The sequence below is a fragment of the Lonchura striata genome, chromosome 9 (assembly GCF_046129695.1).
Source record: "Lonchura striata isolate bLonStr1 chromosome 9, bLonStr1.mat, whole genome shotgun sequence".
NCBI lineage: Eukaryota > Metazoa > Chordata > Aves > Passeriformes > Estrildidae > Lonchura > Lonchura striata.
Genome location: NC_134611.1, coordinates 10,026,570 through 10,046,248, shown reverse-complemented (window position 1 = coordinate 10,046,248; position 19,679 = coordinate 10,026,570). Strand labels below are relative to the sequence as shown.

Sequence of the window (19,679 nt, the reverse complement as noted above, 5' to 3'; positions counted from 1 at the left end):
CTGGAGGGAATTCACAGGGCCTCTTGTCCCTCCATCCTGTCTGCTTTCACTGCAGTATGAACTTGTCCTCACTGCCTGCTTCAGCTTCTCAATTTAATTATGGATCACCACTAAGAAGAGTTCTGTAAGTTAAAAGTTCTTTCTAATGAGGCATATCCAGCTTTGTAATACTTGCTGCATTTCCTGCAGGAAAGTCATCTACTGTTTTGAGTAACATTTAATTGCTTCTCTGTGCATCTGAAGGCACTTTGGTAGCCACTTTTCCTTATGTCTGGTTTTAATTTGTTCAGGTTAAAGGTCAAAATACCTGTGGCAGTTGATCATCCTCTACTATTTTAAAAGAAGAGTGAGTAAGGATTGAGAAAAAAAGTAGATACATTTCAATCATTTACCTTGTGTCTAGTAAAAATTTTGTCCCACTATTTGTGAGGCCACCTCATCAGTTAGGCTCTGCGCAAGCTTATGTATTAAAAATACATTCTTAATATTTCTCACAAACACATACATTGTCAGTTCTCTCCTGATGGTTTTATTAACTTGAGATAATTGGTGTATATATATGCTGAAGTAAACAGTGCAGTATGTTTATCTTTAAATTGGTTTATCTTTAAATTGGTAGAGTTATCTTTGGGAAGTTTAGAAAAATCTACATATTCAGAAGATTTGGGACATTTTTAAGCAGTGATAGGTTTAAGCTGCAGAATTCCAAAAAATAAAAGCAATGGAAACAAAAGGGTGAGGAAGGGAACATTGAAACAAAGTATTTTGAGCTGGAGAGTACATTTCAGTATAACCTAAGGATATTTCCTCTGAACGCCTTAAAAAATATGTGAGATAGAGATCTCAGTTCGCTGATTCATAATAGGTGCTAGATTCTAGCAGGCTTCCTGTTTCTTTTAATATCTTCCATTTGAATGAGGAACTAGAAACAATTGGTAATAACTGTTCTCAATCCATTTACAGGCCAGTTTGTTTACAGTCTATTTAATGCCTCTGGAATTTTCCCTTCTTTCTTTACCTGGAGTCCACTGACTGCTCCTTTGTTTATTAAGTACTCCTAGAGCACAGCAAGAACTCTTTCAGACTAGTGAAGTAAAGGCTGCATATCTGTACTGGGGGTAGGGGTAAAAGAAAGCAGTTTTAGAGTAGGATTTTCTTCAATTTAATGTTTGTTGTATGTTTAAGATTATTCTTTGTGCTTCATTATTCACATCAGTGACCTGTTAGGGCTGTTTGTCCTGTATTATGAATCCATACCTGAAAATTACTATGTCCACACTGAAGTAGAATTACTGGATAATGTATTACAGGTAATTTTCTTGTAAATAAGAAAATTTTAAAATTACTTAATGAATTGATGAACATCTGTGCAAACTCTGCATGTGTTCCCCTAAAGCTGGGCAAAGAACAGAGCTGTAATCACAGAAGAAGAAACAGGATATTAATGTGGAATTATGTGCTTGGTGATAAACAAAGGCAGTGTGATTAATTTCCGTATTTAGTGTGGCCATCAGATCTGTTTGCCTATGCCTTTTAGTATATAAGACTGCATATAATTGAACAATATCTTTTGGATATTTTTTCAGCTCGAGATGCAGATGAGAGGGAGAAGTGGATCCACGCTTTAGAGGACACCATCCTCCGCCATACCCTCCAACTTCAGGCAAGTTTCACTTTCAGTTTTCACTTTTTGCTTTTTGTTTGTCAAAGCAATGAAATGCTAATGTCCAACACATCCTGTATAAAATCTGGCTGTTCAATGGCCTTTACAATTGGATATAGAAAACATCTGTTTAGGTTCGAGTCTGTCACATTTTTCTTGTCCTACCATAATGAAAAGTCAGAATGACACTTTCCTTTATTAACTCAGATTTATAATATATATAGTTATCAATAACTTATATTTATTTATCATGTATATTTATGGTAAGGTTCTGGATTTATTGTTTTACATTTAATTTGAGTTTTGGTTGCAGTCTTTTGTTATTTTTTTTTGCTTAAAACTAGGAGTCCTTTTTGGGTCAAGCCTCTTGTGTGCTTGTATGCCACCTAATTTGGAAATTAAAATGAGACAGCAGCATTGAACTTCTTTCTGGATGACAAAAATGATAAATAGCTTGTTTGAAGTTGGATATCTCTGTGTAAGCTGGGTATTAGTAATTTTCTGGTTCTAAAAACAGATGGTTGGGTTGAGGATAATTCTTAGCTTTAGTTACCTAGTTCCAGGAGTTGGATTCTGTCATCCTTGTGGGTCACTTCCAGCTCTGGATACTCTGTGGTTCTATGATCCAAGATCAGTTTCTGGTGATACTCTAGAGCTGGATATGTCTATAAGACATGCTGAATTTTTTTTTTTTTTTTTTTTTTTTTTTTTTTTTTTTTTCCCCTGGAGAGAAACCCAAACTCTCACGAAAGGGATTTGGTTTGTACCATATAGGTGTCTGGTGACAGTGTAGAAATCTTAAAGCAGGTGTTCATTATTTGTGTTAAATAAAGCTTTGGTTATGCTTTTGTAGTATGGCAAGATAATTAGGTCTCTTAACATTTGATTCAGTGTGAATCTCTAATATCACATAAAGAGAAGCTTATGAAGGCTGATTTAGATGACATTTACCCAATCTAAAGGGTTAGAACAGCCTGAATTTGACCTATTTAATTTTAGAACCTTGTACTGTCTTAGTCAATTTAACTGTTAGACAGTGAGTTTCAACCTTCTTTCGTCTATTAAAGACCACTACAAATTTTTTAGAGAATAGCAGATCCCTGGATCAGCTTTTTACTCCTCCTACTGTGCCATGGGTATGTTAGAAGTAATCTCTCCATCTGGACACAGTAACTGACGAAGGGCTGAAGAACCCCACTCTGCAGGGGATGTGAGGAGGCAGGGATTACTTAGGGAACAATATGTGGATGTAGAAGGGCTGAGCTCCTTCTCAAGGGATGCCTCTTGCCCCATTCTCTGCTTAGAAAGCAAATAGGTTAATGTGAGTAGTCCTGTTTAGCGTCTGAAATGAAGCAAAAGGAATCTGTGCTGTTTTCTCCACCTGGAAGACTTTTTACGACATGGAGAAACAGAGTCAAGGAATGAAACACCAGAATATATACTGGTTTTGTCAAAATGTACACTTCCATGCTCTCTAGAAATTGTGAGTGTAGTTATATTGATGGAAATCGATATCATGATAGCATCTAATAATGGAACTATTTCTCTTTGCATAACTGTTCACATTTCCTGGAGATTTTCAAACAAGTAAGGCATATTTAGGGAAAAAAAACCAAAAAAACAAAACAAACAAAAAAAAAAAAAAAAAAAAAAAAACCAAAAAACAAACCACCAGCCCAAGTTAGTAATTTATCTAGTAATGTTTGAGGGAATAATTAAAAACCAGAATTGAGTACTAAGAAACACATACTCCATCCTTGTAAATATGTTCACCATTGAGTGCAATACTTTGTGTGCCACTGCTGTGTGCTCACCAGTCATTTTCAACCTACTTCAGTCATTTTGAACCTTCCTCAGTGTACGGGTCATGTAACCTTTTAGCCTCTGGCCCTCGTTTGTGGGGTCGGTGGAGTAGTGTTCACTTACACCCCCATTCAGGGAATGCCAAGGCTTGCCACGGGAGCTGCTGAACCGATTTAAGAATGAAACACCACTGCACCTCCTTGCCAGAACAGAGGCCGAAGTCCGGGGGGACGGCGCGGGGTGAATCCGGGCAGAAACATCCCCTCGCCTCCATGGCCGGCCGGGCCCTGCTGGGCTTCCCCTCCGAGCCCGGCCGGGCCCCGCTGCAATCTCCGTCCGCCGCGTTCGTGACGCGCTCGGCGGGGCCGCGGCCGCCCTGCCCTTCCCTTCCCTGCCCGCCCCTTCCCGCCCCGCTGGAGGCGGCGCTGCCGGGCCCGGCGGCCGGCCCCGCTGCTCCGCTGCGCTGGTCGCACCGCGGGATGGCCGGTGTGAGTACGGGGCCGCGGGGGGCTGCGGGTGTCCCTCGGGGGGCAGCGAGCCCCTGGCCGGCGCCGCGCTGCCCGCCCGGGCACGGCGCAGCGGGGCCGCGGGCACGGAGCGCCGGGGGGCTCCGGGAGCAGCGGGCGGCCCCGTGTGCCCGCGGGGATGCTGTGGCCGGGTGCACAGACACGCCTTGGCTCCCATAGCCTGCGAGCAAAACGGCGCTTCGTGCACTCGATGTTCTTTCGCTTTCCTTTTCCTTCGGACAAAAAAAAAATGGGCTCTTTGGGGATTATTGGCTCAGCGGGATGGCGGGGTCTGAGTGCCGCGGCAGAGATTATTTTCTGTAAAGGCGTTTTCTTAGGTTCTTAGTTTCTGTCGCTGACTGAACATGTGGTTCGCAGTCACTTAAAACCTTTAGGCGTCTGGTTTTGCCCAAAATGTTGTATCTTTTCAGAATCTTTTCAGTCTGCCTGTGCTGGTACAGGAGTGTTCAAGTTTGAAAGTCAGAGCTGACTTCACTGTACCAAAGACTCATCTGAGCTGTCAGAAACTGCGCCAGACTGTTTGTGTGTTGCGTGAACCAAATCAGGAAGGATTACGGGTTAATGCGAGGTGGAGAGGTGAAGTGGTGTCTTTGTGTTCTCTAGTCTGATTAATCTTGTTGGTTTTATTTTTGCCTAAATGTTCTGCTGTGCTGTCCTTTACTATTTATAATGGAAGTGTTTTTGAAACATAGGCTAGAACACACTTCTGCCCCCACTCTCCCCAAGCCTAAAATGAGCTACAGTCAAGGCACTTAGTCATAAATACATAGAATGTGTAAAGGGACTCAAACTGCCCAGAGGGCTGACCGTTAGTAATGTTGTATCCTAGAGGAACAACAATAAGGAGGAAACATTTCAGATACACTTGAAGCCTAATTTGTTTGAATTTTGAAACTGGAGTGTGCTGTGTTTTCGTATGCCTTGGTATTAATGCTATTACTAAAAATACACGTAGTAGTTTTACTATTAGCTTTATCTGTGGAAAAGTCATTGAACAGATGGTGTGATACTACTGGAAATGCCATTCTGAACCCTGCAGTTTTTCCCCTTATCTCCAAATTGTTACTGTTGTGTCATTAGCAGACCTGTGGCTTTGCAGTGGCAGCACAGCAGTGGCCTCATACCCACGGGACCTACAGGGGAGGGTGTGCATGGGGTGAAGGCATGTTGTGGCTAAAGTTTCACGTTTGTGTTGGGAGATAAGTTATCTCTCATTTTCTTCAGTTCCTCAGCAGCATCTTATATCAACCAGCAGTCCCGTTCAGACAGGACATGCTTCTAATTGTTCTGCTTTCCCTGCTTGTTGTCAAGTACACCCTGGCAGCACCCTAGTGCTACAAGTAGTTTTGGGCAGTGGAATTTGGCTCTGGAATTGTCTCGTGAGTTATAATGGATAGCTCAGGTCTTTTAGGACCACAGTAACACAGTAACTTCTTGTTTGATCTATACAAAACTACTTCAGCCTCTAAATGGCCTCTGTAGAGATAAAGGAACTGAAACTATGAAGGTGGGCCATTTCTAACTGCCATTAAAGTGAAAGGAAGTAAGTGAAAATTAATTGCTTTGTAGGTTGATAATTCCATAATTTGAACAAGGTGTTTACTTCCTAAGTAGCAAATTATAAGAAAATTTGATTCTAATAAGTGGATCTATGCTGGCTGTTGTGAAGAGTAGATACAGAGGCTTAAACACTGAGTTACACCATGGCTTCACCAAAATCTAGGAGTTGGTGCTGCTTGTGGAAGCAGTCTGTCTTCTCCTAGCAAAAGGGAAGAGGCAGTGTGGCAAGAAGAGGTAGAATTTGGAACTTAAAATTGTTATTTTTGCTGCTCTCTCTGCATTTATTTTTAACCCTGATTAGTTTCCACATTGAGTTGTTTATGTGACAAGGTAAATGTTTATGCTGACTCAAAATAAAGAGCAGAGTGAAGGCTAGAGTAAACAGCAGGGAACTGATTTGTTTCCCATTCATTTATGCTGGTGCAAAGTGTTTATGAAATGTTGATAGTAGCAGTTAATTTAGTATCACATTAACCAGGATTTTTTCTGACCTTTCTAAAGCTGTGAGCAAGAGCACAAGGTAGAGTAAAACTTTGTGTGTTAAGTATATTACACTCTGAAGTACATTATATTGTTATTAAGTGGCTTTTCAGTGCTGCTTCTTTTGTGAGTCAAGAATTCTTGCATAAAACTAAAACCAGGCTCTTTTAGATTTAGGGTATATCCAGTGTAAATGTTTTCCAAGTGCTAGTGAGAGGGCATAGGGTTGGCAGCCATGCTACCCTTTTCAGATTTTGCTAATGAAATAATCAGGATAGTGCCTGAATACCCCTGTGCACGTGTATTATGTGCATTATCTGCACTGATTATAGATTATAAAGGTAAAGAAATGGGACTCTAAGATATACTTAGTATTTGTGAGGTTTCAGAATTGTAACCCATGCTTTAAAGACACAATTTTACATCAGTGTGTAAATGTTTCTGTCTTCTGAACTTTGTGTTCTTGAAGATCTGATAGTATCTACAGGTACACAGTCTTTGCTAAGCATTTTGTGTTTTGCAGAGCAGAGCCTTTTTTTTTCCTATAAGAATTACAATATTCTGTTGGAAAGGGTCGTATGCTGTCCAGAACCTGTATATTTGTTTTCAAACACTTACATTTTGAGCTTCAAATATTGCATAAAAATCTAGCAGAGGAAAAAATAGTTGTTTTTGCCACCAAAGTGGCCTTGTTTAATGGCTTACAAGTTCATTTCTTGTTTTTCTTCAATTTTTTTTATCAGTGGTCCTTACAGGCAATGTCCAGCTCATCAAAATCAAGCATGTAGGCAGGGGATATGTTTCTGATGAGATAAAAGGCTAAAAGACTGTGGATAAAAGGAAAACATTCTTGTTCACTCCTTCAGACTAATTTACACAGGAATTTTTTGTTGGATTTGGAATCCTAATTAGATGAAGAATATAGAAGAAGTATCTTCAAAAAGATAAGAAATTCCACTCTACGGTTTTCTGCCTTCCTCCCTCAGGAAAGCTATTATGGTAATGCTTTTATTTGAGAAATATAGTTGAGTTTTTCTGGTATGCTTCTTCTAAGGAGGATGCAATCTTTTCATCCCTTCTGAGTTTGAAAGAACTGGTTTAAATTAGGCTGAATTACTTCTCAGCATGAACAAGTTTTGAATACAAATGTATTAAAGATATGTGTGACTTCTAATTTGGAGGACAAGGAAACAACGTGAAACTCCCTTGGTGCTAGCAGTTCTGTAGTGAAAATAAGGCTCATAATATGTATTTTTAATTAGGTTATGTTTTGTTGTTGCCCTTCTGTTGGCCTCCTCCAAAAAAAGGATTGTGTACTAAGGGAATAATTTTGCAGGACTCTTAGCATGCAGATTGTTTACTCAACTCGAGAGCAGCATGGAAACCCTTTCCTAGGAAAGCCATTCTGTCTGGTCGCTCCAGATCACTGGGGGTCAGAGAGATCCCACTGGGATCAAAACTGATCTCAGACTGGTCAGTGCTGCTGGGCCCTGCCTCCTCCTGCAAACACTAGCATTGAGGTGTGTCCTGGAGAGTCTGGGCCTTAAGCTTTTGCTGTGTCCTGAAGGGGAAGGACATTCCAGAAGTTTTGGGAGGGAGGAAGGATGAGGGAAGGAATGCTGTGGTACCTTTTTCTCTTTTCTCTAGAGTTCTTATCAGTATAGTTCTCTTGGTGGGGAGCAATCAGACATCAAATTGCTTGTTTTGACATCAAACTTCTTGGTTTGGAAGGTGGTGGCCAGACTAAAATTTTTTAAGTTACTGCCTTCTGCAGCTATTTCATCTGTTAATTCTTTTAAACATACATGAACACAGAGTCTTTATTTGAAGTCAATAAAGTGTACTTACAAATAGATGTAGTTACTCAATGGAAAAAACAAGTTATACTACTTCAGAGAGGCACTGACAGTAAGATAGAGTCAGTGTGTTTCTGGAGATCAGAAATAGTCTGGATTCCTGCTCTTTTTCATTATTTGAAGATACTTATTTTAGAATCACAAGATGTCAGCAGCTGGAGAAGATGTCTGGAAATCACCTGTTCCAAGCACCTTCTCACTGCAAGGCAAACTTGTACAGGTTGTCAAAGGTCAAATCCAGTTGAGTTTGGAGCTCTGCCCTCCAAGGCTGGAGGTTCAACAATATCTGCAGGCAACCTGTTTTGTCAGCCTGTGAATAGGTGAGCACTGTATTGTACAAGTTCCTCATAAAAATTTGATTGCTCGTTGAGATGGGCAGATTCCTGATGTACGAGTTTGCCAAGCTGTTAAATGCCATTCTGGTGACTCTGCTCACCTGTTTCTTTTGAAGCCTCATTTCCTTCATGGCAGGGAAGGAGAGAAGGGGTCACCATTTTACCTTTACTGTGGCTTTGAGAGACCAGAAGACCAAGAAATAAGCATTTGTTGTGCAGATGTGCACTTCCTGTATCTCCTCTTTCTAAATTACTGCTGGGCTTGAAATACTGATTGATTTTGTTTGCTATTTATCCAGACTGTTTTTTCTATGGTATTGCTCTTTTTAACTTTTCCAAGCATCTTTTGGTTTTCAATTCTAAAACTATGTGAGAACTTAAATTATTAACCTAATCTCATATAAGACAGACTAATGAATTTGCTGAGATTATCAAATTTCATCTTAACTACTCAAGAGCAAACTAGTGAGGTGCTGCAAATTTAAGTACCTGTGCTTTGCAAAACTATTCTCATGTTTCATCTCAGTTATATTCAGTTTGACACTTTACCTGGTTTTATGGCTTTCTCCTTACTTTGTTGAAGTTTTAATTTTCTTATAGAACTTCTTAGGTTACAAATTTCACTCTGTGTTTTGTGTGGGTGTCTGCTCAGTTGTAACACTGGATGTTTTTATCAGCTTTTCCCTTAGTACTAAGAGCCTGAAATTTAAGAATGGCATTTTATCTTAAAGCCACCACTAAAAATACCAGATAGTTACATATTAGTAGTCATAGAGTGAGGACTGAAATAAAAATCAGCATTTTGATGCAGGATACAGATAACATGCACTGTAAACTATATTTCTGTGTATAGTATCTTCAGCAGAAATTTCCTGTGTAGTTCATGTGGTTTGGTGTATGAAATCTGACCTCTAGAATTTTTAACTGAGTTTGCAGGACCATTTGCAGAACTGACAAGGCTGGCTGGTAGCTGTACAGTCAATTCCATTTTCAACAAGGAAATTGAATACTAATGTCACATTATTTCAGCTGTAGTTTCAGTGTAATTTAAACGAGTTTGAGGGAATATCAAAAGTTGCTGGGTTGAGAGCACTCTCTCTACTGCCTATTAGTTTTTTGATAACTTGTTTAAACTCGGTGCTTTTTGAATTAATTTTTTGTCATAGCCAAAATGGTTTCTTTTTTCCTCATCTTCACCTCCCTCCTCCTCATTTCACAGCACTATTTCTAAATTTGTCTTGCGTTGACTGTCTAATACAGGTGAAGTATCTTTTTGCTTACAAACCCATCTGTATGGGTAGATATACTCCTGTAGAGCTGTTGTCAAGATCTGTATGCCCATCTGCAGTAAATGAATAAAGAGTAATATTTTCTACAATCAGTAGATGGGTTTATGTTTTAGGCTGTGTGGGATATTGTGCAAGTCATTCCACTGCTGCACAAAAATGCTCACACCTCTAAAGAGCCATCAATAAAACTCTTAATATGACGGCCCAATATAATACAAAAATAAGAGAAATTGTCTGTTCTGACAGAGCAGACAATACCAAAGAAAACATTGCACTAATGTGGAATTTTACAAATACAGATTGCCTGTCTTCCTCCATGTGGAATGTTTTTCCCCACTGGCTGATCTCTACATGCTCAGACTCTTGAGATCCTCAGCAGTTCAAATAGCAGTTGATGGTTTCAGCAGAGTTTGAAGTTATCCTGTTTGAGATCAATATGAACACAGGTGAAAATATTGAGGCTGGTAGCAAAGTTGTCACTGCTGTGATGTTCTCAGGATTATGCTATTTTACAATTGATGCTTGCTTCTTTATCCTTCATGGGATTTTTCCTCCTATATATATTTATCCTACAGTTCACAATTTTTTGTACTGGGTGTACTTCAGTATTTGTTTCTCAGATCCATTTCCATTAAAGGTATTATATAAATAAAGCTTTAATGTGTTTACATAGCATTTGAGCACAAAGGCAGAAGTCATCAAGAATTCTCTATTTTCTTTCCTTTAATGAAAGATGTGGTATCCCAGTGGGAATTTGTTTGGGTCTTTAAATCAGTGTTGTATCACTTTAGAGATAGGAATTATGTCCTATACAGAAGCGTGCTCTGAGTGTTATTAGGAGAAACAAAGTTCCAAACTTAATCATTCTCGTTGCACTGATACATTGTCCTTGGTGGTGTATCTGCAACAAGTGTCAAAATTCAGAAACGGTGACAAGGATGCAAGTTATTATAGCTGGACAGGAACTAGGGCAACCAGGGCTAATAATTTTGAACTTTTTAGATCAAAGGTATTTAAGAAAAGATTTAGCAATTGTTGGCTAGTGAAGCTGTGAGTTGAGCAATACTGTCTGAAGTGTGAAAATTGCAGTTATCCCATTGGGTATGATTTGGGCTTCCCTAGCTGAAGTGTAAGGCTATGGAATCACAAGACAGTCTTCTGAAAAATGTGAATTCTCCTTTATATTTTATAGAGAAACTTTAATCAGTGTAATTTAAGAGGATTTGTTCAATCATAAGTAATGAAGTACTCTGGTGTGTGATGATTATACCCCCTCTGAAAATGTGGAGCAATTTACTGCTACTGATTTAGCTGCAAATAGAAGCCAAATGTGTTCAGCTGTGTGCCTGTGTTTGCACGTGGCAGGATGAGAGGCAAGGCAGCATTTTCAGTCATATGGCAGGCAAAACCATATTGTTGTTGTATTTTTTCCTCCTCTGAAACACTAATTACATATTTTATTTTTACTTGTTTATTTATTTCTAGGGTGTGGATTCAGGATTTGTTCCCAGCGTTCATGATTTTGACAAAAAACTTACTGAGGCTGATGCTTACTTACAGATCTTGATAGACCAGTTGAAGGTATGGTAACTAAATGTTGCATTTACTGTGTTGGGGTGTGTTTGTCAGGCTGGATTTCAAGGCCAGCTTGAAAGGAAGCTCAACAGAGAGAGTAAGTCAGGATGGATATGCCTGTCTCTTAGGATTGTTAAAAATTGGAATATCTCAAGCAGATTTATATAAAATTGTTTACAACTGCTGCAGGATTCTGTTTTATATAAAACCTTGATGGAAATGGCAAGGTTAAATATGTTAAGTTTAATTTTGAAGCATAATTAAATCATTGTGTTGCTCATAGCATTTTAGTATCTAACTTGAGAAGATTTTGTCAAATGATGTGTAACTACAGTTGCAGATCATTTCAGACTTTGTTGCAGTGAGGGTGGATAACCCATGCTTTGTCCTTGAGTGAAAACATTCCGTGGGGGTGTTGTACAATACAGCTCTTTTAAACTTTGTATTTTAAGAAGAGGTGGGACTGCAAGGAACAGTGAGGTCATACCTCTCAGTACTCACCTTACTGAGAAAAACACTTTTTGCTGCTGCTAAGGCCACCTTTTTCCCATGACTCAGCTGATTAAAATTGATGTTAAATTGCTTCAATTCTGCTGGGTTGGATTTTTTCCCCTAATATAATGTGCAAGTATTGCATGTGGGATATTCAGCAAAAATTCAGTTGGAGGGTAGGGTGGAGAGGGGGATGAGCACAGCAACAAAAATGAAGGTAGGCAGAAGAGATGCAAACAAAATTCAGAGCTGCCCTGCAAAGACTTGATCAGGAGCTGTCTTTGCCACTCTGGAGCCATCACTTCACTGACAGAAGGTATTTAAATGTTTACACCTTCTAATTCTTATTTCAGGCCAACTGGGGAGAGGGGGATAGAAATTAATTAATAATGAAAGATGAGTCAGTTTGAGGATGGACAGAGACCAAGATCACAGTCTATTTTTAGAACTAGAAATCAGCCCTCAAGGGAAAGGGAACACATGAGAAGGTTTGAGGCAAGCAGTTGAGTGGAGAGCCGCAGCTCACTTCCTAAAAATTACATCCTCTTCTCTAAGTTACAAGGGTGATGTGATGAACTTTCAGCATTGCCTGTAGTCTTTTTTCTTCCTTGATGGTTGTGTGTGCACCTTAGAGTGCCCTCACAGGCCTCTGGTAACTCTTTCAGCTCAGCTTGTGTTAAATGCACATGCAGGCTTTTCAGTGAGGGTTTGTTTCACTTTGTTTTGTCACATCTCATATCCCACTTTTAAGAAAATAAACATAAATTAATGCTAGGAAGTCATATCTCCCCCCAAAAAATGTGCTTACATGGTTTGGATCATGTGCCTGAATCAAGGTACCTGGAAGGTTTGATAAGAGTTAAAGATCTTCTGGTTAAATGCTTCATAAGCCCCAAAGGTTTTTGCTGAAATAGAAGAAAGGCAGCTGGAGGTTTTTATGATGAGTTCAGGTAGGTTACTTAAGCTCACCTTTTTGTTCAAATCATGCTAGAATTGTCAGGCTTAGCTGTGAGATTTGGTCTCTTGCAGAATGGGATGATGTGAGAAATTAGTTACAAATCTGTTATATTACAAATGCTGTGAAGAAATACTAGACCAAAACTGCTTTGGATCCTAATACCAGCATTGTATGACTTTATCCTTATTAAATGTTTTTTGTTTTGAAATGTTGGTGTTTCTGTCTGATTTTATATGGAAAAATAACACTTTCAGTATTTTCACAAGTGTCTTTTTCTTTCAGCTCTTTGATGAAAAACTCCAAAACTGCAAAGATGATGAACAGAGAAAAGCAAGTACATTTTATCTTAAAAATTGTTTATCAGGTGATGTTGTGCATCGGTTTGCTGCAGTAGAAATGCTAAGTACACGTTTATTGGGTTGTCAAAATCACTTCAAGCAATTTGAATGGCTTAAAGCAGTTGTGTTGTGACTAAGTTTCCAAAAAAACTTTTAGTAATAATGGTAGTCATAACATTAAAAAAGGTTTCAGTCTGTCAGAAATAATTGCTCCTCTGCTATTCCATATATTGAAATACTTCCAACAGTGTTGAAAGTGCTTTAACTTAAATCTGCTACTTTTAAATCTTTAACAAGCATGAGTATTTAATGTTGGTAAGAATTGCAAAGCTATTCCAAAGGGGGGGAAAAAAATTCTCCTAATCATGTATTTCACATAATCAGTCTGCATCCTGTATAGGTCTGTGACACATTGAAGTCTGAGAATACTACAGTTTATTCTCTGAGGTGAGGGTGCCAGAAATGTAGTACAAATGTGGTAGGAATGGGGAGCACTGCTCTTTAAGCAAGGGTGTAATTCAATTAAATGGTTTGTGTTCTTTGCATCCCCTCCTGTTCCATCGCAAAGTCAGCTCTGCAGGTCTGGGTTCAACCACTGTTTAAGAAGGCTGGCACATACCTTGGGTGGTGTAGGTTTGGCATTAAGTGTCATGCTGGTTTAATGTATTAGTGTGTGTGGAGGAGGGATTTAACAATTCTTTAGGAAGGGTTTGTTACAGAGGAGTTTCTTCTCTTCAGCAAATGAGTAATTTTGATAACATGAAGTAGTGGTGTATTTCATCCTTGTTCTCTTCCTTAATGTCTCTTGTGGAAAACAAGCTGTGTTCTCTTGGTGTTTGATTCCTGTGCTGAAAACTCTTTGATGTTTTCTGTGTTTAGTTTTATTTCTTTATAATGGTTGTGACCTTTCAAATGTGTTAGGTGGTATCTTGGGGAGTTCTTTCTTGTGTACAGGCTTTTAAAAGAACTTTGAAGTACCTCTCTGTCAGTGTGTTTAATCCGTAGACAACTGACCACAAGAGTAAGGTCTAAGGATTTTGTATTTCTCCTTCAGTGTTTTGCTGGGTAGAGTTGTCCTTCAATGTTGACCTCCCTCCAGATGCTACTTTGCAGATCAGGCAGTACTTTCTTTTTTTTTGTGGCAGTGCTCCTAATCCCTAGAGACTTTCCACATGTTGTGCTGACTTTATTTGTCTGTGCTAGGTATCTGTGGGACAGATGGATTGACTTTATAGAGAAAAGAGGAGGCTCATTTCAAAGAGACTGGCATCTTCTGGTTTTAAATCTTGATGAGGGTTGCTATTACTACAGATTCCATTTATTCTCTATTAAAAATGAAAAAGACTTGACAAAGCATTCTTTTGTCTCTGCCTGTACTAAGTGTTTTTTTGATACAGTATTTAGCAGTTTCTCTGTTTGTTTATGGAAGTATGGTTCAGATGTCACATTATGAGCTGAATGTAATCTGCAGGGTACTTGCAGCAAACCCATAGTTTTTTCTCCAAGAAAAGAAGTTTTAGATATTTGAGTTTTAAGTACTTCCCAACCAGCTCAGTGCTGTTCTGCAACTGTTTATGGCCAGAGATTTCAAACCTGAGCTGTTGTTTTTGCAAGTCCACAGAGCACTGGATGAGCTGCCTTTAGTTTCAGAATATTTGGTCTTTTGAAGATGATGACATATGTTATAGGTGTTCTGACATGCCTCAAGATCTCCTGGGTATCTTCCTTCTGAGATGTGGTACTTAAGTTTCAATGAAGATAGTGCAGATGTAGGCCTGATGAAAATGCAGAGATTTTCATGACTACCCTGTGCTGCATTGCTGTTCCTGCAGAAGTGCAGCTAGCAGGGTATGGTGGGATCATGCACAACCAGCAGTGCTCCAGTTCTGCTGAATCTGCTGCTGGGGTACAATGTTTGTATCTGATCGCAGAGGAAGGGAAGGGGAGGTGTCATCTGATCTGAGGGTGCTGGTGTTTCAAGGTGAAGACAAGACAGGATCTTGCTTTCTTACAGTGTGACCAATATTACTGGTTGGAACTCCAGCACAGCTTTTTTGTTCAGTTTGGTGTAGTTATCCTGACCACACATCAGGGAGAGGAAAACTGGAGCACTCAAAGGCATCACAACAGCAAAGGGGTATGTGTTTGCAGGCTGGAACAAAGCTGACATTACTTAACAGGATTTGGAGGCAAGTGCAGCCTGTTTAAGCTGTTTGGTTCAAAACAAGTGCTTTTTGTGAAGTAAATCCAAGGCTGAGCACACAGATTTGGGTTGCACCTTACAGATTTCAACCATGAGTCAGCTCCCCCTTTGTGCCTCTGCTGCCACTCTGTGCTGGTTGAGCTGATCCCTCTGCAGTCACATGATTGTTGAATGAGGCAAAAATCATGTTGGTTGAGAAAAAATTAGCTTTCTTAGTGATTTCCTAAAAAATCAGATGTCAAGGAGATGCAATGTGCAGCAACTAGAGGGAGTAGTTTCAGCAGCAGACTGCAGCTTGATTAGATTAAATATAGCAAATTGCGTTCTGCAATTGTAAATCTGCATTCTGGAAAAGTAGATCTGCAGGAAGTTGGTGTGTCAGATGAAAATATGTGTATTCATTACTGAAATCAGGGGAACTGTCTTACTAAAATTTTATCTTAATCACTTTTCAAAGACTAGGGAAGATGAAAAGAGAAAATTGTGATAAATGATAGTAGTAAATGTTTGTTTGTTTATTTTTTTAATTGGTAGTATCTTTTATCTTCAACATACTTGTGGTTTTCCTTACAATTTTATAGTGTCTAAATTATCAAAGTTCTGCGTGCTGTGTTCTTGCAAGGTGATTATAGAGCACAAATGTGAAAAATACTGGATCAGTGCAAACTGTCACTGCTTAATTTGGCCAGCTCACAAAGGATTCATTTCCAAAGAGGGAAAAACTATGGTTCTATAATTTGCTGAAAGGCCTTAGAAGTCTACTTGTCTTGAAGATTTTTCCCTTTCAATCTTCCATGTGATCTTTGATAAAAATACCCTTTTGTCTGTACCTCTGTGTGAGAATAACAATGTCTCAGTGAACTGTTTGGAAAATTACAGATGGGTGGGGAGAAACCAACATCACTGAATTGCATCACATGGCCTGAGGTCACTTTCTTATTTTCAGGAAAGGTGATGTCACTGAAGGGACTGAGATCTCAGTTTATTTGGTGTATAAATACTCTATAACCAGTTGGGGAAAAAATTAGTAAAGAATGATCAAAGCTGCTGATGGGTGCTTCCAGTTGGCTGTACAGCCTTGAGACTGCACGATCTCCTTCAGCTGCATCATCTTTCATCCAACAAGATTTGTTTATTTGGGTGCATTGCCTACCCTGTTTTGGTGCTAAAAGGCTCAAAACTTCTATGCTGTCTTATTTAAAATGCTTTTTTTGATATGTGTTGATAAAGTTTAGACTGGATGTCTTGTAGAGACGTGAAAAAATAAACAAAAACAAAGCCAAGGAATTTTTAGCTGTTGGCATGTTTCTCTGCTAGCAGCAGGAGTAAATATAACTTCATGATATAGCATCCCTTGTATGATATATCCTAGGTAAACATGATCCAGCTTTTCCAGTTTTTAGTAGGAAGGGCTGAGTCTGGGTTCTGTTTGGCCACCTCTTGCCAATTAATCCTGAAGAAAATGTACAGCATCCCTTGAGTAATATCTAGAGCATAAGAAATATATCTGGAGCATAGCTGAAAATTTCCCCCCAGGAATTGCCTGAGAGGCTGTCACTACATTTGTTTTCTTTTTAATCCACAAATTGTGACTGTTCATTTTTGTGGATTTATAGCTGCCTGTTCTTCTCGTATGCTGTAGATTTTGCTTGCAATGCCTGGTGCAGGGAAGGGATCTTTTACACACTTGGATTATTCAACCATCAAGAAGATTGTGACTCAAGTCACATGAGACACTCAAATTAATCAAAACAAAGAGCTCCTGTAATTGCATTAGTAGAGGTTCAGTGCTGAGTCCAGTCTAGTGATTTTGCCTCCTGCAGACAGAGCCAAGGACATCAACAGGAAGCATCTGCCCCTGAACCAGGTCACGCCGATGTGGAACGTGGCACGCAGATGCCTTTTGCATGCCTGAGGTGCAGCTCCACACAGGAAATCTTTATGAACCAGTGTTTCTAGATAAAACTCAGCAGGCACATTTCCAGATGCACTTTTACTGGCAGTGTAGGAAGAGCAGGAACATGTGTGCACTGTTATTTTCTGTGATTTATTTCAAGCTGTGCTTAACTGCAAATGTTTATTGTATTTGCATGATGGTCACTTCGTGTAATAGATTTGAAATGTGCTGCCATTCAGTGCACTTTATAAGGATGCAAAATTAACTTAGAATCTTCATGCTGCATTTCATTTTCGTTGATGTTATGCAAAAAGGAAGTATAGATTTTAATGGGTAAATGTGTGTAATGTCACTGTTAAGAAATTCTTAACCTTGTCATCTTTAAATTTGAATTATCAGTTTGACTTCAGTCTTGTCTTGCAAATTGTGTCTATATATGGAAATAGTCTTTAACATGTTGTTTAAGGGTTTTTTCCGTCCCCCAATTTAAACTTAAAATATTGTGTTTATACAGTATTTAGGTCAAACCAGATGCTGGAAATTCTGTCTTTAATCAAACTTATTTTGATTTTTCTTTTACAGAAGATTGAAGGTCTCAAAGAAACAACCAGTGTAAGTTTCTTTAATATTTGTAACTCTTATATATTGATTCTGAAATTCACCTTATTTTCTTTGGGAAGTCTTTAAAGCCTTTTTAGAGAAAAATTAGGTCCAACATTGTGATGGCAGAGACAGCCTGGTTCTGGGGCTGTGTTCAGATTTCTGTCCAGCACCTTGGAATATGGAATAGCTGGGGCTGGAAGGGGTCTCTGAAGGTCTGTAGTCCAACCCTATGGTCAGAGCACCATCAGCTGGGACAGGTTGCTCAAATGAAGTTTGGGTTTTGACTAACTCCAAAGCTGGAGGCTTTACAGCTTCCCTGGACAATCTGTTCCAGTGTTTTATCATCCATAAAAGAATAAAAGGTGTTTTCTTCTGTTTAAGATGATTTTCCTGTATTTCTGTTTGTGGCCATTGCTTGTCCTGTCACTGGGCTCCACTGAGAAGAGTCTTGCACTGGCTTCCCCTGCCTTCCTTGTCAGATATTGATCCCCCTTGAAAAGGTCTCCCTGAGCCTTTTCCTCTCCAGATTAAACAAACCCAGCTCTCTGAGCTTCTCTTCCCATGATAATTTACCTGCCTGCAGCACTCTTGGAGTTTAGAGCTGACCCCCATTTCACCCCGACAGCCTGGCTTTGTACTGTGTGTGACTTTGGAAACTTCAGTTTTCTGCTGCTGTGCTTTTGTCTCTTGGAAAAAAAATGGGGGAGGGAAAGTAGGGGTTCAACAGAACTGGGTGTCCATTTAGTTCACACCCAATATTCTATATAACTAATAAATACAAAATATTAAGGGATAGTAACACAATCTTTTCTGATACTTTTCTTTTCCTAGAGCATGGTAGAATCAATAAAACACTGCATTGTGTTGCTACAGATTGCTAAAGTAAGTACACTGTAAAATATTCTGAATTTTAGTGATGCAGCATTAATCTAATTGAAACCTAAAAGTGCCTTGTATATGATCCAGGAACAAGAAAACAATTATAAATTGATTTCTGCTTTTATTTTAATGAAGTTTCTGAAATACTGAGTTCCAGAGCAGACAGTCCTGTTAATGCTCATGGTAACAGTCACGTTGGTTCGAGTAACTGCAGAGTTTGTTATTAGACTAAAGAAGAACTTAGACAAATGTCAGGTTGACAGAACAGGAACTTGACAAAACTCTTCTTTCTGCTTCATTTAAGAATGTGGCTAACAAGTAAAAAGGGGAAAAAGATGATGGAAATAATGAAACTGGTTTGGCAAGGTCTGTCACAGGTCTGAAGTTCATGATGATATTGGAACTTCCTGAACTTAGAATTGTTTTATTTGAGAATGCAGTTTGGGTAATGCACTTATGGTTTTCACATATATGTTTCATTAGATTTTAAAATTTGGGGAGTTTTGGATTTACTTTTTGTCAGATTCTGCCCTTACAGGTTTAACATTCTATATTTAGGATTTGTGCATTATGAGCTGCTGATTTGTATCTTGTGACCAAAGTGGAGGGAGGTGCTATTTTGCAAAGAAAGAGAGATATTTTCAGAATTTTGGGCTAATCTACTCAGAACACATTCTGATTTATCCAGAAATAGGTGTGGGCTCCTCGATTATTTTTTTCTGTAATTTATTTGTGGCTTTGGAATGGAAGACTGCTGTTTGTCTTTATTTTAGATGCCAGATGTGTTGAACAAAATCTTGAGTGCAATGAAAATTGAATATTTAGAATCTTACAGGATCAAAAGTCATTCACTGAAAGGATCAGTGCATGTTTTGTGAAATTCAATTTTCATATCATTTACTCAAGATTTTTTGAAGAAAATGTTTGTTAATTAAGGGGCTTGTACAAAACTGAAATTTTTCACAAGCACAGGGGTTGAAACATTGAAATAGTTTTGTGCCACATGAATTTGGAGCTAGCACAGTCTTTATTTAATATGCAGTGATGCTACTTCAATCCTTCACTGTAGTGCCAGCAGAAAAGCCTTTCAGTATTTAATTTGCTGGTTTTTAGTCCTGGGTATATTTAGAGGTGTTTTAGTACAGTGAAGTCAGTAGACAATATGTCATTTTTTAGGGATTTGATGGAGTCAATTGTAGATAGGTTAGATAGTCATATGCT

At 38.9% G+C, this 19,679-nt stretch overlaps 1 protein-coding gene across 4 annotated transcripts in view; it reads left to right on the top strand.

The window, feature by feature from the left end:
- The window catches only part of OSBPL9 (oxysterol binding protein like 9), a 57,531-nt gene that overhangs the window by 23,065 nt on the left and 14,787 nt on the right, over window positions 1-19,679 (top strand). For 3 of the 4 annotated variants that reach the window (XR_013340438.1, XM_021529323.3, XM_021529315.3), the window contains exons 4-8: window positions 1,587-1,663; window positions 10,999-11,094; window positions 12,821-12,868; window positions 17,559-17,588; window positions 18,411-18,461. Coding sequence is in view for 3 of the 4 variants with exons in the window: in XM_021529323.3 (XP_021384998.1) it covers window positions 1,587-1,663; window positions 10,999-11,094; window positions 12,821-12,868; window positions 17,559-17,588; window positions 18,411-18,461 (302 nt within the window). In the remaining variant the exon portion in view is untranslated. Of the gene's footprint in view, window positions 1-1,586; window positions 1,664-3,889; window positions 3,955-10,998; window positions 11,095-12,820; window positions 12,869-17,558; window positions 17,589-18,410; window positions 18,462-19,679 lie in introns of those variants that run through there. The other variant, XM_021529340.3, reaches the window with a different exon arrangement.